We start from the raw sequence: 27,055 nt of genomic DNA on the forward strand, positions 1-27,055 counted from the left end.
ACATGTGTGCATGAGCACACATGCATGCACACATATACACATACATGCATACACACGCATATGCACATACACGTACACTCATATACACACGTACACATGCACACACATACATGCATATACACGTGCACATGGACACGTGGACACGCACATACACACGCATACACACATGCACACACATGCATGCGTACATGCATACGTAAGTATCATCTCAGGTACGTGGATTCAAAATTCTGATGCAAACAAGAATAATTACAAAACAAGGTAGGGTGTCAACAAGTGAGAATTGAGATGAAAGTTCTGATATGTTCCAGAGACGATACGGGAGGTCGTCACATCACATAAATATCTTACCCATTTTAAACGTGACAATTCCTGCCAACATCGGCCTGGATTAAGATGATTTCATTGACATAAGGAACAGAAAATATAGTATTTATTCTAATGAGATTCTGTAATCATTACATTATTTTCACAATTATAAGTAATCACTAAATAACTTCCTCCCAAGGGTCTAAAAATAAAAATAAGATAACAAAAGAAAGTCACAGTCCTGAGAGCTTTATCATGCAAATCACAACTGTGAAAATCAAGCATGTTTTTGAGACTATGCCCTCCTCAAATATCCTTCCTGGAATTTTGTACCAGTAATGGCTGGTAATTAATTGTTATACCAGCTGGAAAGTATATCATTGGGGGTACGTGAAGTAAACATGTAAAGAGAAATGAACACACACACTTGAACCCAGGCCTCATTTCACAACTGTTTCCTACTTTCGATTTGCTTAGTTTACCTCATGAGGTACCTCGAGGAGAGAAAGCAGAGCTGGGATCTGCCCCGAGGCTGCTTCGGGAAGAGCTGGGTGGGCACCAAGACCCTCAGACCGAGGGCTGAGCTGCGTGGCTATGACCCCATCACTGCAGCTCCCCAAGCGTGTGTCCCTGTGTGTCACGCAAACCCCTGCCACACAGGTGACACACGCCACACGCCTGACACAGGCTCAGCACACAGGGAGCGATCAGTAAGTGGTGACTAGAGAGAAGTGACGGCCTTCAGCGTGGATGGAGAAAACAGGCCACAGACTCACAGAGGAAACGCCACAGATCCACAGACGGAGAAAACACCACAGACGCACGGACGGAGGAAACACCACAGACGCATGGAGGGAAGAAAAGTGCCACAGACGCACGGAGGGAGGAAAAGTGCCACAGACGCAGGGACGAAAGAAACGCCACTGACGCACGGATGGAAGAAACGCCACAGACGCATGGACGGAGAAAACGTGCCACAGAGGCACACACGGAGAAAACAGTCCACAGATGCACGAACAGAGGAAACGCCACAGACGCACGGACGGAGGAAACAGGGCAGAGACGCCTATACACCAGTGTGGAACGTCGGACAGGAACGTCCCGGCCATGCACTGTCCACTCCCCCTAGAGACTTCCCACCCCAGAGCACTCAGGATGGCTGTGGAGCGCCTGCCACGCACCCCAGAGGCGAAGCTGGGGAGCCAGAGATGAGCAGGTTCACGTCCATCAAATGCAGCTGCAATCCCTGTAATAACTGGAGGTCACTATTAAACAGAAGGGCACTTCACTTGGAATAAAAGCACTCTGCATAAAAGAACTAAAGATTGGCTGGAGACAGCTTAGAAACCGTCACCATTATTCTTGTTAGTGACAGCGAAGCTTCAAGAGTGGTCACTTTTCCTGTAGAAATCCCACAGAGGTGATTCCTGGAACTCATTTAGAATATTTCTTTCCCAGAAACCACACAACCAAGAACTTAATAGTGCCGTCTCTTGACCAGAAAGATTCAGATTTCTGATGAAACTAAACCCTGTCCAGCCTCCTGATTCTAGAAGATGCTGTACAGAAAAGCTAACTCAAAGGGGTCTCATTTCTTTTGTCATCCACGACACATAAAAAATTTTTTTAAATATACAAAAAATGTAGGAATTGTACAGTGAATACCCATGTGTCTACCCCCTGGATCACAGACTAGATTTAAATGTAAAGTTCTAAAGGTTCCCAGCTAAGGAAATGTGCAGTGTAAGCCTCTACCTGGTTAGAACCAAGGGGAATGGAATGAGCTTTCCCCAGCCTTGCTGCTCAGCTGGGAGGGGCTGCCACAGCTCAGCCACCCCACCCCAGAGCACCCAGGATGGCTGTGGAGTTCCTGCCACCCACCCCAGAGGTGAGGCTGGATCCCCATTCGCGGTGTTAAGAATGAGCCAGCCTTTAGAGGCCATGTGGTCTATACTTGAATAGAAAATGTTCCAGGAAACTAAAGATTCCAATGCGTGCACTGAATTCCTAACCATTTGAAACCCAGGCTCCTCATCTATACACGAAGAACAACGCTCTCTCCTGGGAAAGCATTTCAGAAGGACGAAAAAGGATCCACATGAGAGCAGCTGAAAACTACAAGGCATCATGCAATTATAAGCCTTTTTCTATATCTTTGTTTCAAGGAATGTCAGCATTCTAAATATTGCAGTTCATCCCACATCACCTTTCAGGAGCAAATCATAACGATCAAAAGTATCAGCAGAATCACTACCAGCTCAGTCGCCATGTGCTTCTTCTTCCTGCATGACAATTCCTGCAGAACGATGGGACCATCCAAGAATGGCTCCCTGCCATCATGTGCCCATTCTCCTTCCCCAGGGGGCTATTCCTGTACTCACGGGGCATGGGAAACCTGTATAACGCCACCAGAAAGTCCTTGTTTGACTTACACACTTCCCAGAAGGGCTGATTTTATCCAGAATCCTAACTGTGTCAAACACTAAACCTAAGAAATCATCAAGAAACCAAGGAAATGTAAGGCCATGTCCTGCCCCGGGTGCATGGCTACTAGGGGAGAAATAGAAAATGAGACATGAAAGGAAACTTTTAAGATATTCAGACCATCACTGGATGATTCCAGGAACCCATTACAGATCATTGCTGTTCCTAATAACAGGAAAGAAATTCTAAAATCCCAACAGGCATGGTGAGTCCCTCACTTGCATGAAGTCAAAATAATAATCCATCACTCTCTTCAAAAGGACAAAAGAAAAACTCTACTTCCTCTTCATATTAATTTGTGTACAAGCGACTTAAGTGAGAAAATCTTAATGTCTGGACTGTGATATCAATAGCAAAATAATCCCAAGATTCCCAATTAAAAGATAGAGACGGCCTGAATGAATTTAAAACAAGAAAAACCGACTATATGCTGCCTACAAAAAACACAGTTCAGCTGCAAAGACACACATAGACTAAATGTGAAGGGATGGAAAAACACATTCCACATTAATGGAAATCAAAAGTAAGCAAGAGTAGCCATATTTATTTCAGATCAATCACAATTTAAGTCAAAAACTGTAAAAAGGAGAAAAAAAGGTAATTATATAATAAAGAGATCAAAATAGCAAAAGGATATAACAATTACGAGTATATGTGCACCCAACAACAAAGCACTCAGATATATAAAGCAAATATTAGTAGATCTAAATGGAGAGAGAGGTCGGGCGCGGTGCCTCACGCCCATAATCCCAGCATTTTGGGAGGGATGTGGAGGCAGGTGGATCACCTGAGGTCAGGAGTTTAAGACCAGCCTGGCCAATATGGTGAAACCCTGTCTCTACTAATACAAAAAATTAGCCCAGCATGGTGGCACATGCCTGTAATCCCAGCTACTTGGGAGGCTGAGGCAGGAGAATCACTTGAACTCAGGAGGTGGAGGTTGCAATGAGTTGAGATTGCACCTCTGCCCTCCAGCCTAGGCAACAAGAGCAAAACTCTGTCTCAAATAAATTTATATATACATATATATGTATAGAGAGAGACAGGGAGACACCAACACAACAATAGTAGGAGCTTCAAAATCCCACTGTCAGTACTGGAGGTCATCTAGACAAAAAATAACAACAAAACATCAAATTTAAAGTCCAGTGTAGACCAAATGGACCTAACAGACATTTACAGAACATTTCATCCAACAGATACAAAATGCACATTCTTCTCAGCACATGGAATATTCTCTAGAATCCACCACATGTTAGGCTACAAAAGAATTCTCAATACATTTTTTCTAAAATTGAAATAACATCTAGGATATTCTCAGACTCTAACAGAATAAAGCTATAAATCAACAACAAGGAACAGACACTTCTCAAAAGAAGACATTTATGCAGCCAATAGAGACATGAAAAAATGCTCATAATATAGAATGAGACCACCACTTCTCCTGTTGTCTTTCCCAGCTTTTCCCCGTCTCCCCTTTTCCCTAGTTTATAAGACAGGAGAAGGGGGAGAAAACAAAAAGTTAGAAAGAAACAGAAGGAAGATAAATAGCTAGAGGACCTTGGCACCACCACCTGGCCCTGGTGGTTAAAATAATAATAATAATATTAACCCCTGACCAAAACTACTAGTGTTATCTGTAAATTCCAGACATTGTTTGAGAAAGCAGTGTAAAACGTTTTGTTCTGTTAGCTGATACATGTAGCCTCCCATCATGTTTTGTCTGAGGCTAGTCCTGCTACAATAATCACTCGCCATCAGAGAAATGCAAATCAAAACCACAATGAGATACCATCTCACACCAGTTAGAATGGTGATCATTAAAAAGTCAGGAAACAACAGGTGCTGGAGAGGATGTGGAGAAATAGGAACACTTTTACACTGTTGGTGGGACGGTAAACTAGTTCAACCATTGTGGAAGACAGTGTGGTCATTCCTCAAGGATCTAGTACTAGAAATGCCATTTGACCCAGCCATCCCAATACTGGGTATATACCCAAAGGATTATAAATCATGCTGCTATAAAGACACATGCACACGTATGTTTATTGCGGCACTATTCACAACAGCAAAGACTTGGAACTAACCCAAATGTCCATCAATGACAGACTGGATTAAGAAAATGTGGCACATATACACCATGGTATACTATGCAGCCATAAAAAAGGATGAGTTCATGTCCTTTGTAGGGACATGGATGCAGCTGGAAACCATCATTCTCAGCAAACTATCGCAAGGACAGAAAACTAAACACCGCATGTTCTCACTCATAGGTGGGAAATGAACAGTGAGATCACTTGGACACAGGAAAGGAAACATCACACACTGGGGCCTGTTGTGGGGAGGGGGGAGGAGGGAGGGGGGAGGGATAACATTAGGAGATATACCTAATGTAAATGATGAGTTAATGCGTGCAGCATACCAACTTGGCACGCGAATACATATGTAATAAACCCGCACATTGTGAACATGTACCCTAGAACACAAAGTTTAATTTTAAAAAAAATCAACAACGAGGAGAACTTTCAAAACTGTATGAATACATAGAAATTAAACAATATGCCCTTGAATAGCCAATGGGTCAATGAAGAAATGAAGAAGGAAATTTAAAAATTTCTTGAAATAAATGAAAACAGAAACACAACATATCAAAGTTTATGGTATACAGCAAAAGCAGTATTAAGAGGAAAGTTTATAACAATAAACTCCTACATTTAAAAAAACAGATTTAAAATAAACAACCTAACAACGAACTGCAATGAGCTAGAAGAGCAAGAACAAATCAAATCCAAAAGTGGTAGAAGAAAAGACATAACAAAGATCAAAGAGGAACTAAATAAACTTGAAACTAACAAATATAAAAATGAAGAAAAAAATGTTGGTTTTTTGAAAAGATAAATAAAATAGACAAACCATTAGCTACACTAAGCAAACAAAAAGAAATCCGAAAGAAATAAAATTAGAAACAGAAAAGGAGAATGACAGTTGATACCACAGAAATACAAGGGATCATTACAGACTATTTTGAACAACTATATGTCAACAGATTGGAAAACCTAGAAGAAATGGATAAATTCCCGGACACGTACAACCTACCAAGATGGAACCAAGAAGAAACGGAAATCCTAAAACAGACCAATAATGAGTAACATGTATGACTAAGTAATAATAAAAAGTCTCCCAACAAAGAAAAGCCCAGAACTAGGTGACTTCGCAGCTGAATTCTACACATTTTTGTTTCAATTCTTCTCAAACTATTCCAAAAGTATTGAAGAGGAGGGAATCCTGCCAAGTTCATTCTTCAAGACCAGCATTACCCTGATACCAAAATAAGACAAGGACACAATAAAAAGAGAAAACTATAGGTCAATATCCCTGATGAACACAGATGCAAAAATCCTCAACAAAATACTAACAAACTGAATCCAACAGCAAATCAAAAAGATTATACACCATGATCAAGTGGGATTTATCCCAGGATGCAAGGATTGCTGAACAAACACAAATCAATAATCATGCTACATCACATCAACAGAATTAAGGACAAAAACCATAATATCATTTCGATAGATACAGAAAAAGCATTTGATAAAATTCAACGCTGCTTCATGATAGAAAGTCTCAACAAAAGAGGCACTGAAGGAAAAATACCTCAACACAATAAAGGCCATATGTGACAAACCCACAGCTAACATAATGGGGAATGGGGAAACACTAAGAGCTTTTTCTCTGAGATCTGTAACAAGACAAGGACGCCCACTTGTGCCACGCCTATTCAACACAGCACTGAACGTCCTAGTCAAGAGCAGTCAGGCAAGAGAAAGAAATCAAGGGCACCCAAAGTAGAAAGGAGGCACTCTAATTGTCTGTTTTCAGACAATGTGCTCTTATATATTAAAAAAAAAAAAAAAAAGACTCCAGCAAAAATCTCTTTGAACTGATAAACAAATTCAGTAAAGTTACAGAATACAAAATCAACATATAAAAATCAGTAGCATTTCTATAGACCAACAATGAGCCAGTGAAAAAAGAAATCAAGAAAGCAATCCCATTTAACTACAAAAATATAAAATAAAAATAAAAATACCTCAGAAGAAATCTAACCAAGAAGGTTAAAGATCTCTATGAGGAAAACGATATTCTACCCTCGGAAGGTAGAACAGTGGCTTCTAGAGACAGGAAAGGGCGGCGGGAAGGCAGAAAGGGAGAGGTTATCTAATGGATACAAAATTACATCTAGATAGTAAAAATAAGGGTTAGTGTGCTATAGCCTTGTAGGGTGACTATAGTTTACAATTTATTGTATATTTTCAAGCAGCTAGAAGAGAGGATTTTAAATATTCCCAGCATTAAGAAATGACAAATGTTTGAGATGATGGACATGCTAATTACCCTGAGTTGCTAATTACACACGAAAAACATGTATTGAAATATCATACTGTATTCCATGGATATGTACTATAATGTGTCCATTAAAAATAATAATTGTTAAAAACCCAAGGGTCATTTCTCATGTGTCCTATGTCAGTGTTGTGGTCCATTGGTGGAGACCCAGCCATTTGCAAGTAAGACTATAGTCACTTGAGCTGAAAGCAAATGAATCGTCACAAAAATTACCACTGGCACCGAGTCTTCTTTCCAGAATTTCCTGCCCACAGCACTGCCACAGTCACTGTGGGCAGGAAAGACACACTAGCACCCAAGTTTCAACCCCAGTACAGTTGATGCTTTTATTTCTCTGGTTTGGAATAGGTGTGTGTGCATAATTTACGTTTACTCCAACTGTCCCCTTGCTTAAATAGCTTCTTAAGGATAACTTCCTCTTACTAAATCCCAACAGCTTCTGAGCATCCGTTATATTCTCCAAAGTAAATAAAAAGAGAAAACGTGTTGAAAGCCTGATAATGTTCACTTAAGAATCCAGCATGATGTACAGCTTGAAATGGCTACTCCACCTTGTTCCTTTACATGACTTTTAAAGTAGCCCCAGTTATTATACATAATTGAGGTCATAATTTCTGCAATACCATTAGGTCCACGAACGGTAGGGCCAGAGGACTTCAAAGTCTGTCTCCGATTTTTTTTTTTTAAAAAGGGAAAGCTCATGAGAGTAGGTAATGAAAATAAATATTCACACAACTCGGAACAGGGGATGGTGAAACATAAAACTCCAGCCTGGCACAGGTGTCCAGCCAGTGAGGGTGGGGACACAGACTCATAGGGTCCCCACAATCCCTCAAAAATGCCACAGACAGGTGGGTGGCCTGAGACAGAGCCAGGCTCCGAATTCCGGGAGCTGTCTGGCTCATGTGCACCTCATGTGGTCCACACTGCACGAGGATGCCCAACGTCACCAGTCCCGGTGCAGAACACAAGAATGCCCCATGGCATGAGCCCCCGCTGCACAGCATAGCCCGAAGGTGCCAGCTCAGACTCCTACACACGCTGGTCACCAAGGCACTGCCCTCCAGGAAGGAGGACCCCAGAGGTCGTGGCAGGGTGAGGTTCTGCTCTTCATCATCCGCGAGCAGAGGGGAAAGTCCCAGCAGACATTTGGGGAGCCTCTACACGTGGTTCTGGGACTCTGAGTGGAGGTTCAAAGATGTCCCCAGGTACGCCAGACTCAAACCTAAAAAAGACCCATTCTTCCAGATATGCCCAGACTGGAACCTATATAGGCCATCCTTCCTAGCTTTTCTCTGGAAAAGCAGGCTTAAAAGAGTATCGACTAAAAGGGGCCACCAGGAAGACAGAAGTCCTATCTTTAAAAAAAGATTTTTTTTTTTTTTTTTTTTTTTTTTAAAAAGAGGCACTGAGGCTCTGACCCATCTGAGCACAGAGTACATGCTCGGCAGCCTCTGTCAGAGCAGAGCAAGTACACACATGCTCTCCATGCCCTGTGCTCCCAGCACCCGTGCTCCCCGCACCCATGCTTCACACGCCCGTGCTCCCCGCACCCGTCCTCTCCACGCCCATGCTCCCTACACCTATCTGTGCTCCCCATGCCTATGCTCCCTGCAGCCGTGCTCCCCGCACTGTGCTCCCTTCGCCCATGTCTGCTCCTCGAGCTCTCTTCCACTGGTTTCCTCTGTACATCCCTCTTGATAGTCACTGTCACTGTCACCTCGAATCACCTGGCTAAATGGAGGTAAAGAAAAAGTCTAGAGTAGCACATTGGAGGACAGAGTGGAAGTGGCTATTTACCAAGCAGGGCTATGAGATGAGCGCATCTGATCCCCATTAATCCTGACGGTCAGTTGATTAGCCCTGTTCAACAGCTGGGGACACTGAGGTGTGGAAGGACGGGCTTGCTTACCCCAGACGATGCTGACAGTGTGGGCCCAGCCCAGTCCCACAGCCACCAGGAGGAGGCTCCTCACTGGGCAGGCGCGGATGTGCAGCCCAGAGAACGCTTGGGACCCTGGCACAGACTCCTCAGGAAGGAAACAGAGAAAGGCCCACAGAGACTCAAGCAGCACAGAAGAAGGTCACCCACAAGTTAAAAATAGATGTTTGTGCTTTACCGTCCCAGAGTGCTAAAAATCCAACCCACTCACACGCACAGCCTGACGTGAGCCTGGCCTCCTGCAGCACTGGGCTAAGCGAGAGACGTACCTGCCTCTCTCCCGACAATAGCAAACTTGGCAGCTATTCTTCAATGTACTTGACACGCTTCTGTGAGGATTAAGCGACACTCTGTCGACACTGGCTAAGGTTAATCCTGACACAGCCAACCATCTAGATCTGCAGTGAACAAACAACTTACTTTGGATGATTCTGCCACTAACAAAGACCCTGAATCTCCCACCAAAGCTTAGTGACACGACTTACCTTTCTGTTTTCATTTCAGGTACACTGGCCCACATGATCTAATTTACCTGCTGATAATGCCTTGGAAAGACCACCAGGGGGCCCCACACCATTTTCAGCTTTAGAGGGATGTGAATTTCCCTTTGATGAGAAAGGTGATGGGGAAATAAAACAAGGATCCAAAACAGATGCCTGTGTGTTTCCTGGGAGTGATAAAGTCAGGAACTGCCTCTGTGTGTCAGGCGAGGGAATAACAGAGACAATGGCACCAACTCCTGAGACAGAAGACCTGATGCATGGTGCAGCCACCGCCTGTGGCCAAGGAAATTCCAGGGAATGTAGACCCCAGTTGTATGGTACAGCCACCATGTGCGACCACAGAAATTCCAGGAATGCAGACCCTCAGTCACATGGTACAGCCACTATCTGCAGCCACAGAAATTCCAGAGAACGCAGACCCTCAGACACATGGTACAGCCACTAGCTATGGCCATGGAAATTCCAAGGAATGCAGACCCTCAGTCACATGGTACAGCCACCATATATGGCCACGGAAATTCCGAGGAATGCACACCCCAGTCGCATGGTGCAGCCACAGCCTGCAGCCACAGAAATTCTGGAGAACGCAGACCCCAGTCGCATGGTACAGCCACTACCTATGGCCATGGAAATTCCAGAGAACAGAGACCCTCATTCCCATGGTACAGCCACCACCTATGGCCACGGAAATTCAGGGGAACGCAGACCCTCAGTTACATGGTACAGCTACCACCTGTGGTCACAGAAATCCTGGGGAACACAGACTCCAGTCGCATGGTGCAGCTACCACCTGTGGTCACAGAAATCCTGGGGAACACAGACTCCAGTCGCATGGTGCAGCCACCACCTGCAGTCACGGAAATTCCAGGGAATGCAGACCCCAGTCACATGGTACAGCCACCATCTATGGCCACGGAAATTCCAGGGAACATAGACACCAGTCGCATGGTGCGGCCACCACCTGTGGCCATGGAAATTCTGGGGAATGCAGGCCCCAGTCTCTAAAGTATGAACTTCACTGCAGTGAATGTGGAAGAGTTTCTCTCTGTGCAGAGCTCAGTATCCAGAAGGGGAGATGGCCCCAGGAATGCCTTCCTCCTCTTCAGAGCTCAGGGCCTAGGGCTGACACCCTTGGGAGGGGTCCTTGTTCAGCAATTGTGCCTGTGGAGGGTCCCCCAACACTCACCGTGCACCTCCTAGGAGCGGAGGCTACAAAAGGGAGCCAGAGACCAAGCTCTGCTCAGACAACAGTGAGCTGATGGCCTTCCACTCTAAGTTCAACAGGGACCCAGGGACCAAGCTCTGCTCAGACAACAGTGAGTTGATGGCCTTCCACTCTAAGTTCAACAGGGACCCAGGGACCAAGCTCTGCTCAGACAATAGTGAGCAGATGGCCTTCCACTCTAAGTTCAACAGGGACCCAGGGACAAAGTTCTGCTGAGACAACAGTGAACTGATGGCCTTCCACTCTAAGTTCCAACTGCATGGAATGTGTATTCCATGAATGCTTGTTAAATGAATGATTCATATAAGGTCATCTGTGCTGACCTTTGCTGGTCTGCTGAATGTGAGCTTCAGAGCATAGGCCTCATTCCTGGAGCAGCCAGCTCTTCCCAGAGCGACGGCCGCTGCAGGGCAAAGCCCAGAGCTTGTCCTGCAGCAACACACTCAGGACCCTGCGCTGGGCACGCTGGGGGCCTCTCCAGCAGAAGATCCCCAGCCCGGACCGTGCAATACCAGTGAACCCCAGGGGAGTCCCAAGTGCTCAAAATCATGTAAATGTCCATTGTGATTTAACATATCAATTTTAGAAGAAAGGGCATATTGCCACCTCTCTCCTCAAACTAGGGACTATAAATCGATCCATCACCCTAACTGAGACTCTGCCTTAAATTCTGCTAAAACTACCATCCAAACACTCAAATTTACATTAGCGTTAAGGGAAAAAAAAAACTAAACCAAACACCTGTAAGAAACGGTCAAGTAACCTGTGATACATCAACCCAAAGATTAAACATGAAAACAATGAAGTAGCAAGATATTAAAAGAATATAAACTCTATGTACATCATGGTCCGAGGTTCTAAAATTACACAGAAACAAAGACTGGAATGGAAGGGGGATACGTTTACAGACACATTTTTTATTTTTTAATTTTTAATATTGCTTCTCTAATGTATGATTTGACTAACCAGATAATTCAGCAAAAAATAAAAAAATAAATTGTGCCTATAGATAAATATGTAAAGAATCCTTTTCTTTGATGCCAATGGAATTAGTTTGGGTCTGACCCACAGTCTTCAATCTTTTAATTAAGACACAAAAATCATCTTTCAAGCTGTTAGGAAAAAAAGAAGAAAAAGATTGAAAACCAGGAGCCCAGAAAAAAAGGACTCGCTATGTATCACAGCGTCTCTCCACGCCTCTCCACCAAGGACAGTGCTCCCTCTTTCCCCATTTTCATACCTACTGCACAAAACACTTAGTAAAGAACTATCTCAATTCATGAGTCACACAGCACAAAGGGCCAGTGTCTCTGCCAAACATACCCTGCAGCCCCAAAACGAAGAGGCAACTGGTTCCTTCCTTCCTCAGTGAAGGAAGAATGAGAGGCTGCTGGTTGTCATTTTAAATCTCACACCTCAATGTCTTAGCACTTTCCTGCTTTGTTGGTTTCCAGGGCTTATTAAAATTAACCACCCCCCCCCCCGCGGATATTGAAGAAAGAAAGCAGGAAGGTTGTGCAGGCTTCCAAGAGGCAGAGCCCTGCTTCCGCAGCCACCTCTGTCTTTCTACCCACAGCAGCCGGGTTTACCAATTAGTCTCCCTTAAAGAGCAGTTTATGCTCATCGCGAACAAATGGATGCAATTGCTTCTTTTGAGATGCAGCAAGTTTTGGGCCCTCAGCAAAAAGAAAAAGAAAGAAAGAAAGAAAGAAAGAAAGAAAGAAAGAAAGAAAGAAAGAAAGAAAGAAAGAAAGAAAGAAAAGAAAAGAAAAGAAAAGAAAAGAAAGAAAGAAAGAGAGAAAGAGAGAGAAAGAAAGAAAGAAAGAAAAAAGAAAAGAAAAGAAAAAAAGAAAGAAAGAAAGAAAGAAAGAAAGAAAGAAAGAAAGAAAGAAAGAAAGAAAGAAAGAAAGAAAGAAAGAAAGAAAAAACAGGGCACTGGCACAACAGTCATAACCTCTGCGTGGCACACACACAGAAGGAAAGTTAAAGCCCTGGAGGCGGAGGCGTTCGGAAAGGGAAGGTGGAAGTAGGAAGGACGCCCACGGGATAGAGTGGTCAGAAACAGACCACCTCACCAAAGGGCGCCTTAGACGTTCCAGAGGACAAAATGCTCCTCTTTCCAGGGTAAACACCCATTTGCCAAACTCAGCCAGTGACGGTAAGCAGGAGTTTGCTTTTTTTTTAAGGCGTCTGAGTAACGATGACAAGAGCAAGAAATGAGCTTAATAATGGGACTGACAGGGCCCTGGGCTGGTGACTCTGCTGATGTGCACAGCATCAAAACCCAGGTTCCTCAATGCGCTCCCTCTGCAGTTCAGGACAGCACTACAACTCACCCCATCAATCACTGCTTAAAAAATCAGTTCTAAAAAAAGACGACCCATTTGAAAGCAGCCGGAGGAGGAAGACAGAGAGTGTCTCACAGAATCCAACCGCTTGTAGCCTCGGAACCATAACAAGAATATGAAACTAGCGGGTCCAGTGTGAGGCAGAACAGAGACGCCGTCACGGCTCTCAGGAGGCTGAGCAGGAAGCGCATGGCTCAGGCCCTGCAACGCCCTAAGGGCGCCTGGAGCAGCCCACAGGCCTGTGTCCTTCGTGTGGGTTCACCTTCCTAGTTTCCTGGGTAAATTCAATGTACAGCATTTATTCGCCAAGAAAAGAACATTCAAATCAAACTACTGTCATAACTCTGAAGGGCTCTTAACACTCCAGTCCACACGTTCAAAAGCCCACAAATATCAGTGCTGCCACTGTGCAGGTAACAATGTTTTGGATGCATCATGCACGTAACCAGTAACGACGTTTTCATGTTTTCCGTAGCCATCTCATTCAGGATACTAAAATGATCTGTGACGACTTGATACTTAGTTATCTGTGATTTTCAGATAGATTTAACAAGGCTACCTGGCCAAGAAGGCCTCACCCTCCTGAACCTGGGCACCGGTGCCCCTACGTGCACCTGGGGCCTGGGGAGCGCAGTCTCCACCACCTCTCGCTCTTCAATGTTAAATGTCCTCCCGGAGCGCCTGCGTCGTGGGCCCAGGCTCGGCCCCTCCTGGAGAGCCCTTTCCACATTACAGGACAGGGGAAGCCCAGAGCCCGCGCTGCAGCGCCACTGACGTCCCGGAGTCCCCGATTCCTGCTCCTTCCCGTCCGCGGAGGCTGGCGGGGAGGGCCTGGGACCCATTTTAGTTTTCGGTTTTGTCACGAGCCGGAAGGCGACAGCACATGCGAGCGCAGGAAACCCTTTTTTAAAATCTTCCAACGGAAACGCGAGGGGCTGCCTGACTGCCTCGGAGACGCTAGGCGGGAACCCAGAGCACCCCTGCCGTTTCCCGCATTGCAGCAGCCGGGACCCCGCCCACGCCGCGGGGGGCCCGAGGCGACAGGAGGCCCGCCGGGATCCGGCCCTTTCTTCCTCGACAAGCTGGGAGGTGGCGTGGGGCGGAGTTGGGGGGCGGGGGCAACTTAAGAAGTGATCGCGCTGTACCCAGGATTCGGAGGGGAAGCCCGGCCCCATCCTACAGCTCAGAGGCAGAACGACCCCGGAAGGTGCTCCAGGCGACCCCCTCTACCAGGCTCAATTTAAAACATAAACCGGAGAGGGTGGAAAGCTCACTATTTTCCGAATGGAGGTTCCTATCGCCATGTTCCTTCCTCCTCCGCCCCACCCGGCATGGACCCCGGGGCTGCCTTGCCGGCTCCCGCCGCCCCGCAGGTACCCCTGCCGCTCCCGGGCACGGGCTTCTCCCCAGTTCTTCCCATCGCTTCCCCGCTCTTCTCCCCAGTTCTTCCCATCGCTTCCCCACCTTTCCCCGGGTCCTCCCATCGCTTCCCCCTCTTCTGCCCGGTTCCCCCATCCCCTTCGCCCTGTTCTCCCCTTCTCCCTCTTCTCCCCTTCTCCGTCCGTCCCTCCCTCGCCGCCCGGAGGGGGGCGCGCACCTTGAGCATGTCCCCCGCTGGTCAGCACGCCGATGGCCTTGCCGGCCCCGGAGAGCTGCTCCAGGAACTTCCGCAAGGAGCCCTTGGGGGCCCGGGAGTCTTCCGCGTCCAAGACGAGGAGGCCGAGGGCAGCCGCTAGTCCGGGTGCGCAGCAGGCAATGGAGACCCTGCCCGCGTGCGCCCGACTCGGAAACGCTGCCCCGCCCGCGCCCCCGCCCGGCCCTAGCGTCAAAGGGCCTTGACGGGCGGGGCCCAAGCGCACAGGAGGGGCTGCGGGGGTGGGGCGCGGCTAGGGGCAGGGGCAGGGGCAGGGAAAGGGGCAGAGAAAGGGGCAGGGGCTGGCCGGGGCCGGGTGTGAGCAGGAGGACCTACGCGGGGGTCGTCGTAGGTGGCTGCCGCGCTAGCGGTGGGTGAGGTCGCGGAGGCGGGGGTAACACCACAAGTGGGCGGAGTCCCTGGGGGTGGGGCCGCGTTGCCGGTGTGCTACCCTTGCGGGTGGGTTGGAGGACTCTGGTTGGGGCCTTTAGAGATGCCCGGAGCGCCACAGGTGGGGGCAGGGGCAGCGACCGGGGGAGGGGAGACCGCAAGGGGGCGGGGTCACATCGTTCGCTGGGCGGGCCAAGGCAGGGCGGAATAGAACGCCGGGAGCATCTCCCGGGGCGGGGAGGGGGGGGGCAAGGGAGACCGTGAGTGGGCGCGAACGCCGGGGCCGGTGGAAACTCCGCACTTGCGGGGAGCGCCGATGGCGGGGTGGGGTGGAATTGGGGCGCGGAGACCCCACCTGGACGCGGAGGCTCGCGGCAGGCCCGGTAGATCCGGCTGTTGTCAGCGCCGAGCCCGGCCGCGCGCACAGCTTCTTGGTGGCGGCAGGATTCCTCCTGGGGCTGCGCTAGGAGCCTCTGCGCGCGGCTTCCTCGATCCCCGCCCCCACGTTTTCTCTGCAGCCTGAGGTCGGGAAGGACGCACGGAGAGTGGATCCTCCAGGTGGTGGGAAAAGCTGAGCGCGGCGAGCTTAGCTATGACGAAGCAGCGATTTCCCGGGTCCACGGGGTCTGTGGCGCTCCCGGGCCCCCAGCTCGTCCCGTGGGGAGAAGAATCCTTGGGGTGGGGAAGAGTATCGGGGCGCTACACTCAGAGACGCATGGGCGCGCGAAAGTCAGAGTGGGATAGGAGGAGGCGCAACGGGACTGACCTGGCGGGGAGGCGGGACGACACTTCCTCCCTACGGACAGGCGCGCTGCTGTACGCTGTGCCGACCTCGGCTGACTTCACCGGCCAACTCCACGTGCTGAAATACGCACATTCAAAGCGCTGTGCCAGTTGCCCATCCACAGCTTAACAGCCTGGTGCCAGTTACCTGCGATGGGACAGGGAGCAGCCCCTACAAAAGCACGGGCTTATGGGATCCCGGTTCCTTCAGTGCTCACCCCACGAAGAAGGGCTCCCAAACGGCCCCACTCGAGGGCTTTCCGGAGGATGGTCCTGCGCAGTGGGTGTTTGTTGAACAGATAGGAAACAACAAAAGAGACTAAGAAGAGGTTTGTTCTATGAACCCGGGAAAGTGAAGCAATCGCAAAGGAGAGTCTCACCAAAGGGCAATCCTGGGGAAAAGATGGAGAGGCATGGATTTTTCTTGGATGTGTGCCTCATCCTGGGGCTCATCCCGCTGAGCATCAAATATTCATTGCAAAAGAGGAAAAAAAATATATGCTGCAGACAATGCTGGATGGTCTAATCTCTCCCTTGGCCAGAATTAACGGCGAAATTCCTAACCCCTCGTGGTCCTCAGAATCACCTGTCCTATGCACACCCCCATTAAACCACTGAAGTCCAGTTTCTGGGAGCTCAGCCAGGAAATGTGTAGTTTTAAACAAACCACCTAGGTTATCCTGATGAATGCAAAGTCAGAGAGCGCTGCTCTCATGCAGTGAACCTGAGCATTATTCTATTAATTAAAAGGGAGAGGCGAATCCTGGCTGTCTTAAGGTGGCAGTTGAGTGGCCTTTGCCTTCTGGCGGGCAGAAGAGCAGACCGAGGCTCTAAGCACCTGCACCCACAGTTGGGCTCAGGATCTGTGCTGGAGAATAGAAGGGCTAATTTAATTATTCATGCCTTTTTAGAGCACGTTACATGTGGAGAAGGTGGGCCACACTGAATTTTATTTTAGCCAAATACCCGTTATCTCCTTATACAATTGATATTTTTATATTGAACATTAGGGGATTGGTCATTTGTCATCAAATTGTCTGTAATACAGAAAATGATAGATACAACCTAACAGTTCAAACATGATGAGTTAAATAAATGATGGTAAAAATATGCGCTGCAATAATATTTAGTTGCTGTTACCGCTACAAAGATATGTGTCTACTGACATGGAAATATGTTCAGGACATACAAATAAGTGAAAAGGCAGGCCTAGACGCAGTGCGAGCCTGTGTGTGAGTGCGTGCGTGCGTGTGTGTGTGTGTGTGTGTGTGTGTGTGTGAGTCTGCATACATCTGTAAATGTTTCTGAGCATTTTATTTCCTTTCTTTTGCTTAGTATAGGCAATGCCATTTTTCTCTGCGATGAACAGGTATTGTTTAGGGAATAGAAATAGCTAATGAAAAACAATAAAATTTAGAGTGTCAAGACCCCCAAGGTTACGGATTATGTTCAAAAGTTTGTCTGTGTATAAGGGCTGGGGTCAGGGTGGTCACTGACGGTCCTCACACATCTGTTCTTATGAGTTTGGCCCCTTGCTCAGTCAGTCAGGGAATTAACATATATTAATATATACCTGTAGCAAAGATGGAAAAGAATAGCTATGGCTTTTTTTTTTTTTTTTTTTTTGAAAGTCATGTATTTCAATGTTGCTACAACTAGAGGTTTTTTTTTTTTTTTTTTTAACTTTGGCCTTAGCAATGAATCTTCTAATTCAAGAGGAAGATATTACATGCCGTGCTGACCGTACAGCTTCCACCCAGTAGGACCTGAGGTGTGTGCTTGTTCTTTATTGTCCCTTGACAGATTACTCCAAAGGCCCACACCAGCACACACTTATACCCCAGGAATGATTACTCCTTGGGCCAGGAGTTCAGGCAGGCTTCACTGGGCCCTCTGCCCCAGGGGCTCTCCAGGGCTGCAGCAGGTGTCTGCCTAGGGCTGCTGTGTCTTCTGAAGGCTCAGGCTCATCAGGGGAGGAGCTGCTTCCATGCTCACTTCTGTGTTGCTGGCAGGATTCTGTTGCTTGCAGGCTGTTGGACTGAAGGCCCCAGTCTCTCTGTGGCATCAGCTTCAGGTTGCCCTCTGCCCTGGGCGGGTGACTGGCTTTGCCAGAACTAGCACCTACCAAGAGCCAGGGGGAGAGTTCCAGTGGACAGAACCTCAGCTCCTCCCAATCCAATCTCAGGAGAGACCACCATCTCTTTTGCCTGGTTCTATTCATCAGAAGTGAGCCGCTGAGTCCAGCCCTCTTCTAGGGTCTGGCTGTGAACACTAGAGACAGCGGCCAAGGGGAGCCACTTGGGAGGGTGGTGCTGCCTGGGACCTGCCTAGGACAAGGTGAAGGAGAACATGCATAGGGACAGCTGCCCTTCCCACTTCCCCTCAGTGGTGAGCGCAGGAGTTGCCGATGTGCCCTAAAGGAGTTCTGGCATCCCAGGAGGGAAGCAGCTCCCAGCCATGAGGACACCATGACCCAGTGCCCCAGCATGTGGGGCTGCACATCCCAGGGCTACCTGAGCTGCAGCCTCTTCCCCTTCTCTGCTGTCTCGGCCTGTGCATGGAGTGGGCATCTCAAATCTGCAGGGGCCAAACTGAGCTCAGGCCTCTGCACCCCCCACACAACCCCCCATCGCTCAGTCTTCCTTACCTCAGCTCCTGGTGACTCCATCCTCCCAGGGGCTCAGGCTGAAGCCTTGCAGTGCTCTTCCACCCTGGCATCTAAGTCCCTCAGGAAAGTCCCCATTGGCTCTTCATTGCATCTGGAGCCACTAGGGCCAGGCCACCACCTTTGACCTGGACCGGAACAGGCTCCCTCCTCATCCCCTGCTCTGCCCCAACCTCCACCCCACCTCCATGTCTCGGGTGTCCTCAGCTTCAAAGTCAGGGTGCACCTATCAGGATGTAATTCAGGCATCTTCTCTGCTGACTCGGAGTCACAGACCCCACACAAGCCACACTGGCCTGTCCTCTGGTCCCTTCAGATCCTGGTGCTGCCCAGAGGCCCATGCAGGCACCCGACAACCTCAGGCCTAGCCTGCTCTTTCCTCAACCCAGGCCCTCCTCTCCCTACCGACTCTGCCCACTTTCCACAGGTCTGTCCTGCAAGGTCTCCTGCACGGTGAGGCCTCCCCAGATCACCCTCTTAGAAATTTTGGGCTCCATGCACACTCCTGTTCCCTCCCTGCTGCTCTTAAAACATCCTCGTCAGTGTCACACATGGGGCATTTCACCTATCTGCTGGGCTTCTCGAAAGGTCCCCTGGCTGAACTCTGAATGCCGTGGATTCAGAGATCTTTGACTCTTCCCTGCTGCAGTCCCAGGGCAACAGCAGAGCCCAGGAAAGAGTGAACCTGTCATGGGTGCTGCTGAATGAATGAATGAAGGAGGGAGGGAGTGAGTGAGTGAGTGAGTGAAGGAGTAAATGAGTGAGTAAATGAGTGAATGGGTGAGTGAGTGTCAGTCAGTGAATGAGTGAGTGAGTGGATGAGGGAAGGAGAAATGAGTGAGTGAGTGGGTAAATGACTGAATGAGTGACCGTGAGTGAGTGAATGAATTGCCAAGGGAGTCAATGAGTGAATGAGTGAGTGAGTGAATGGGTGAGTGAATAAGTGAGTAAGTGAATGAATGAGCGTCTTAGTGAATGAGTGAGTGAATAAGCAAGTGAATAAGTGAGTGAATGAGTGAGTGACCGAGGGAATAAATGAGTGATGAGTGAGTGAGTGAGTGAATGAATGAGTGACTTAGTGAATGGGTGAGTGGGTGAATGAGTGAGTGAACAGATGAGTGGGTGAGTGAGTGAATGGGTGAGGGAAAGAGTGAGTGAATGAGTCAGTGAGCGAACAAGTGAATGAGGGAGTGAAGAATTGAGTGAGTGAATGAACGAGTGAGTGAATGAGTCAATAAATGAGTGAGTGTGTGAGTAAAGGATGAGTGAATGAGTGAGTGAAGAGGTGAATGAGTGAGTGAATGAGTGAATGATTTGAGTGAGTGAATGATTGAGTGAATGAATGAGGAAATGAGTGAGTGAGTGAATAAGTGAGTGAATGAGTGAGTGAATGAGTGAATGGGTGAGTGAGTGAAAGGGTGAGTTAGGGAATGACTGAGTGAGTGAATGGGTGAGTGAATGAGTGAGTGCGTGAGTGAATGGGTCAGTGAATGAGTGAGTGAATGAGTAAATGAATGAGCAAGTGAGTAAAAGGGTGAGTGAATGAGTGAGTGAGCGAGTGAAGGAGTGAATGAGTGAATGAGTGAGTGAGTGAATGAGTTAACGAGTGAATGAATGAGTGAGTGAATGAGTGAGTGGGTCGCTCAGAGGAGATGAGGACAGGAGTTGCCCTCTGACTGCTACAGTAGACAGGAGCTGAAGGAGTCTGAAGGGTGGGATGTGCTCACTCGGTACATACACCCTGCTCCACACATCCCCAGAGAAACCTAGTCTCACCAGAGTGGTCGCTTGAGAATTATTAGTAACAACCTTTTTCCCAATATTTCATATATGCAGGATGATTTCTTACTTTCCTTGAAAATGCCAATCGTTTTTTGGACTTGGAATTCTCCACTGCTGGTCCACGCCACTGTATTCTCCCATAGGGGTATCCCCCGAGTTGGAGAAAGAGTCATTCCCAGGAATGGATAAAAGCCAGAAGGGCATCATCAGGTGGGGCACCTTCTCCTATCATCCTCCCCTTCCTGTCTGGGTTACCCTGAGTGACTTGGTTTGGAGGTCTACAAAATGCGGACATATCAAATTTAGATAAAAGCCTAAGCAGTTTAAGAGGTTGCAGTGCTAGCAGGAAGGTCTTTGGCTCCCGGCACCCTCCTCCTGTCCAGTCTCTGCTGGACCCAGGACTCTGACTCCACCTTCGGCCTTGGGGGTTTCCTCCCTTCCTTCCCAGCCACTGAGCCGGCTTGGGCTAATCTGCAACCGCAGAGGTGCAGCCCTCCTCCTTTCCTCCTGCCTCTTCCTCTCTTCTCACTTTCCTTCTGCTTCTTTCAGGACTTTGGAAAGTCCAAGAATAAGCAAAACTGTAGACCAGAAAACGCTGCCTTGAGCCCATTCCCCTCCCAGCAGCTTCCCTTCAGACTCCTTGATCTTGAAAACTTATTTTGCTTCGTATCTAGATGCTAAACTTTATATAGAAAACAGGTGGGGTTGGTTTCTTGGCCGGGTACAGTGACTCACACCTATAACCCCAGTGCTTTAGAGGCCAAGGGGGAACGATTGCTTGAGGTCACATGTTTGAGACTAGCCTGGGCAACACAGGGAGACCTCGTCTCTACAAAAATTCAAAAAAAAAAAAAATTACCTGGAGCGATGGCACATCTGTAGTCCCAGGTACTTGGGAGGTCGAGGCAGGAGGATCACTTGAACTCAGGAGTTTGAGATAACAGTGAGCTATGATTATATCACTGCACTCCAGCTTGAGTAAGAGAGTGAGACACTATCTCCTAAAAAAATAAAAATAAAAAGTGCTGGAGTCCAAGCCCACAGCCAATTGCGACATGTAGATCTTTCATTTTTACAATCCGCCTCTCTTGTCTAAGTGCCAAATGACACTTTCATTGTGTGCAACTACTTCCACTTTTGACTGGCTTCTCTTTCCTTATGTATTAAGAATCAGGTTGCATAGAGTTCTGAGAAAATAAACTAATAAATCAGCTGCGTGCCATGGCTCATGTCTATAATCTCAGCACTTTAGGAGGCTGACACAAGGATTGCTTGAGACCAGGAGTTTGAGACCCGCTTTGGCCACATAACGAGATCCTGTCTCTACAAAAAATAAAAAAATAAAAATAAAACGTTAGCAGGACATGGTGGCACACCTGCAGTCCCAGCTACTCAGGTGGTGGAGGCCTGAGGATTGGCTCGAGCCTGGGAGGTTGAGACTGCAGTGAGCCGTGATCATACCACTACACTTTGGCCTGAGTGACACAGTGAGACTCTATTTCTAAATAATATAATATAATATAATATAATATAATATAATATAATATAAAAACAGATGGAAGCTTCCCAAGACTTTGATGCAGAAACAGGTCGCCCTGAACCAATTAAAATTCATGTCCAAAAACCGGAGAGAGATGAAAGAAAGAAGTTGGATTATTTCTGTAAAGTATGAGGCCACTACAAGTTTTACTTTCTCTAGGACGTTTTCTCAGTGGTGTCAACTGAAGTCCACTTCACAGAATGACTTCATCTCCTGAGCACGTTGGAGAACGATGATTAAAGAGACTTCCTGGCACTCCCGATATTTTTAGTGTCACATGGAAGCAGCAAGAGTCATATGTGTGAAATAGGTGGTATTAAAGCGGAAGACACTGGTTTGTTCTTTCATGAACATCATCGGAACATTTCTCTAACGACTAGCGTTATGTCAGAAAATGGGGAGAGAGAGATGGTTGTTTATTGGCAAATAAGTTACATAAATTTCCCAGTTAGAAAAACAATCATGATTTTAGCCTTGTCAGATGAAGTCAGATATGCCCTATGCTTCAGTTATGGAATGCTACCTCTGTATATTGATTGACCAGTATCTTCCACAGACCTGTGATCTGTCGCTGTGTATAAGCTTGAATTCATAACTACCAGTCCTTGAAGCTCCCTTGCTTCCTGCGCTGAACTGAAGTGGCTCCCAACTGAGGCATTCAAGGGAAAACTCACTGAAATATTTGAAACCACCGCCATGAACAAGAATGCTCTTCCTGTATGCTAGGATGTACACCCAGAGCGTTATCTCATTAGTTGTATATGCCAGCATCCCGCAGGATCTTTTACCTTTTTTGGGTGTCAACTTCGAGATTCTGATGTAAGCTGCAGACCTCTTCCTCTTCCAGGCGGGCTGGAGGAGAAGGCTGGGCTGGAGAGGAAGGCTGGGCTGGAGGAAAAGAGTGGGCAGGAGGGAAGGGTGGGCTGGAGGGGAAGGGTGGGCTGGAGGAAAATGGTGGGCAGGAGGGGAGAGAGGGAACCTGTGGTCTTCCTCAGGTTGCAAGAGAAAGAGAGCAGATGGGGAAGGATCAGTTACGTCTTCATCTCACATGCGGTAAATCAGTCCTCTACATAAGCCTTTATATAAGATAAGGTGAACATAGACCAGCTTCCTGTGGAGATGTAGCTATCTGTAACTATCTGCTTAGGAACAAAAGGAAAGGCAGTTTCTTGCATGATTCAGCTTCCAACTTAATGATTTTTTTCCGTTTTGGCTGTGAGTTGGGGTCTCAAGGCTTTATTTTTCCCTGTACACTATATTGTATGTGAAAATTGTTGTTTGGGACCTAAAGTTGTTTACTTACTCCACCTGCATCCGTTAGCTCCATTTCCATTTGGAGTGGCTTCTGGAAGGCTGGAATTGAAATCCACCAGTGCCCATTTCAAGGTATTCCCAACATTGCCTGGGAAAAAGGAGCCCGGATACGCTTCCCTGTGGATGCAGGTCAGTCATCATAACGCACAGAAACAGCGTTGACCTCAGCCTGGAGCCATCGTCCTGAAAGGGGATTCTTCTCAGCTCGGGCCCGAGACTGATCCCTGAGAAGCGGCCGCTCCATCCCTGAACCCTTCCTGCTTATGTCTCCTTACTTCCTAGTGATCACGACATTCAGGCTCAGAATGCCGCAGGCCTATCCCACTGGAAGCTGCCGAGGTGCCTCCTGCCACTCAGGACGCCCGGCACAGCAGCAGGATCAAGGGACCAGCAGGGAAGAGGCTGCAGTGATTTGGGGGAACAGCCCGAAAATCACCTGGAGCCTGGTGGCAGGTGGTCCCACCTCCTCCCCAATATTAGGTCCCAGAGAAAATGACAATATGAGCAGCTCACGTCACCATTATTAGCAGAGTCTTTTTATTCTTTCCTTAATTTTTTGCCATTAAATGGAGCTCTATAGGCCCATTTTCTTTTTTCTTTTTTTTTTTTTTTTTTTAGACAGAGTCTTGTTCTGTTGCCCAGGCTGGAGTGCAGTGAAGCGATATCGGCTCACTACAAGCTCGGCCTCCCGGGTTCACGCCATTCTCCTGCCTCAGCCTCCCGAGTAGCTGGGACTACAGGGCCCCATCACCATGTATGGCTAATTTTTTGTATTTTTAGTAGAGACGGTGTTTCACTGTGTTAGCCAGGATGGTCTCGATCTCCTGACCTCGTGATCCACCTGCCTCAGACTCCCAAAGTGCTGGGATTACAGGCATGAGCCACCCCGCCAGGCCTATAGGCCCATTTTATGCTTTTAACGCCACCAATACATGAAATTCCAGAGCTGCTTCTGTGAAACATACTTTCATTTTCATTATTTTATTATTCATTACATTAATTCTAGTATTTTATTCTCTTTGTTTTTTTAAGAAGAACTTCAGCGAGAGAGGGGCTATCCCTGCTGCCTTGTGGCTGCAGAAGGAGAGAGAAGGAGCCTCTCCTAAAAAGGGTTTCATGAAAGCCCTGAGGCGAGATACTCACTTCAGAGGGTTCAGGACAAGGACACTCACTTTGTTCTGTGCGGTGTGGAGACACGGGTGAGCGTTCCTCAGTGACACCAACTGGTTCCCTCTTGTCCTCAGCTGCCAGTGCCCTGGGACGTGTCATTTGGACAAAACCATTTTCCATGTCCTGCCATCCATTCCACGGAGGCAGGAGAAAAGGGTCTGGAGGCAGGAACATAAGGCCGATTCACCTTGACTTCCGAGAACGAAATCAAATGGAAACTCTTGCGGTATGACAAGAAATATCCTCTCCATTTACACAGGGCTTACACCGAGTACATGACTTTGTAATTTTACTTCATCCTCTTCATTTACGTAGGGTACACACCAAGTAACCAATGGAAACCTCGAGAGGGGATTTAAGCCCTAGAAACTTCAGTAACGGGCCCCCTGTGCTCAGGCGCTCTCACCCTGTGGAGCGTGCTTTCATTTTCCGTAAATGTCTGCTTTGCTGCTTCATTCTTTCCTTGCTCCATTTTTGCATTGCGTCCAATTCTTGGTTCAAGGCACCAACAACCTGGACACTTTCAACCAGTAACATTATCTTAATATCTTGTTTTAAAACTGAATTCTGTTTTTCATCTGTTCACCTAGTTTTTAGAAAATAACAATGAAATACCAATTGGAGCTTACCACAGCTTAATAGGAGGGTCACTATGAGCTATACAACAGGTTTGATGTTTAAAAGTTTGCAACAATTTTTATTGCTCTTTCATTTACAAACTACAGTAAACATTTAGTTTTTTATGTTTAATTATGAAATATATGACACCTAAGAGTCTATAAAATTTGGCTGGGCATGGTGGCTCATGTCTGTAAGCCCAGCACTTTCGGAGGCTGAGGCGGGTGGATCATTTGAGGTCAGGTGTTTAAGACCAGCCTGGCCAATGTGGTGAAACCCGTCTCTACTAAAAAAATACAAAAAGTTAGCTGAGCATCATGGCAGGCACCTGTGATCCCAGCTACTCGGGAGGCTGAGGTGGGAGAGTTGTTTGAACCCAGGAGATAGAAGTTGCAGCGAGCCGAGATCGTGCCATTACACTCTAGCCTGGGCTACATGAGCAAAACTCCGCCTCAAAAGCAAACAAACAAACAAACAAAACTGAATGCATAATCTGATAGATTAATAATTGCGCTGTTGTCATCATGCATTAGCATCGAGTGTCTTGAAAGGCTACAATGCGCCCTTCTTTCATCACCTGGGTCTCCCTTCTTCACCCAGACATAGGACTAATGTGTTAATGTTTGTCTTGCTTTTCATAAGTTATATCATTTCTCTGTATATTATTCAGCCATGTCATATGTTATAGTTTGTGAACTGTATGTGGAATAGCAGTGTATTTTTCAGTAATTTCCTTTGTTCACTGTAATTTTTCATTGCTGATGCTTCTAACGGCAGTTCATTTTCACAGCTGTATCATATTCCACAATGTGACTATGCCAGCTTTTTTCCTTGATAGAGATGTATTTGGGTGGCTTTCAAGTGTTTTCTATGTCTACAATCACTGCCTAAATATTCTTGCCCCGTATGTGTCTCTTGGAGAAGGCAGTGCAAAGGCATTTCTGGGGCAGACATGCCTGAGAAGGCAAGTGTGAGGCCACAGAGGGGCGTGTCTAGCTTTTTATGAAATACAGTCTCTTAACGGGAGCAACAGCAGTGGATACTTTGCCAGCAGTTGATCTTTTCCACATTTTGGATTTTTGTGACTCTGCTCAATTTGTTTCTTGAATTATTGGATGTATCCACAGTACTTTGTTTACTTATGTTTTGTAACTTTTTGCACGGGGACTTATCTTTCTTGGAATTTTAAGTGGGGAGATATTTTGAGGACAGGGTTGCATTGTTTCAGCAAAGATGTTCACTCACATGGGGTAGAGGTGAAGTTAGCAGCCGCCTGGTGTCACGTCGATTTGACCCATGCTCTCGAGGTCTTCCAGCATGAACTCCTGGAGGACTGTTTCTCATCGGTTCTCAGGGTCAGTGGTTTTCCCTCCACCCAGCACCAATGCAGGGACAGCTGCTCTCCTTGCTGCTCCTGCTCTGAGGTGGGCTTTTATTTTAAGTCTAAGATGTCAGATTTCTGACCTCATTTTGGAGAGACATCCGGTTTTGTTTCTGATGCCCCATCCTCTGTGCAACTGTCTAAACAGAAAAATAAATTCCACTTTGGTTCCCGCCAATTCCTTATCGACTGCTGTGGATTCCATCCTTCAATGCCAGCCCAGTAATGCACTTACAAAGATGCATTTTTGTAGGTTTTACCCAACATCTCAGTTGTTTTCGTTGGGAAAGCTATTTAGTGTCCCTTATGTTGAAAGTTGGAAGCGCCTGGCAGCACTATAGGTGAGAGAGCTGCTCTTCCCCCTTTTCATCATCTTCACGCTGGGTCCAGGCCTTCTTCACTCTGTGATTAAGATGCCACAATGGGCCGGGCATGGTGGCTCATGCCTGTAATCTTAGCACTTTAGGAGGCCAAGGTGGGTGAATCACCCGAGGCCAGGGGTTCAAGACCAACCTTGCCAACATGGTGAAACTCCGTCTCTACTAAGAGTACCAAAAATTAGCC

General features: G+C 47.3%; 1 protein-coding gene across 1 annotated transcript in view; it reads right to left on the reverse strand.

Annotated features, from left to right (window-relative positions):
- LOC135968961 (uncharacterized) overlaps nt 1-16,115 on the reverse strand; it is a 45,084-nt gene extending 28,969 nt beyond the window's left edge. Inside the window, exons 1-4 of the mRNA XM_074028239.1 lie at nt 16,039-16,115; nt 15,594-15,757; nt 15,185-15,267; nt 14,813-15,101 (exon numbers count right to left, since the gene is read on the reverse strand). Coding sequence (XP_073884340.1) covers nt 14,813-15,101; nt 15,185-15,267; nt 15,594-15,757; nt 16,039-16,115 — 613 coding nt within the window. The remainder of the gene's footprint in view (nt 1-14,812; nt 15,102-15,184; nt 15,268-15,593; nt 15,758-16,038) is intronic.
- Between the last annotated feature and the right edge of the window lie 10,940 nt (nt 16,116-27,055).

This window comes from Macaca fascicularis, chromosome 20, assembly GCF_037993035.2.
Source record: "Macaca fascicularis isolate 582-1 chromosome 20, T2T-MFA8v1.1".
NCBI lineage: Eukaryota > Metazoa > Chordata > Mammalia > Primates > Cercopithecidae > Macaca > Macaca fascicularis.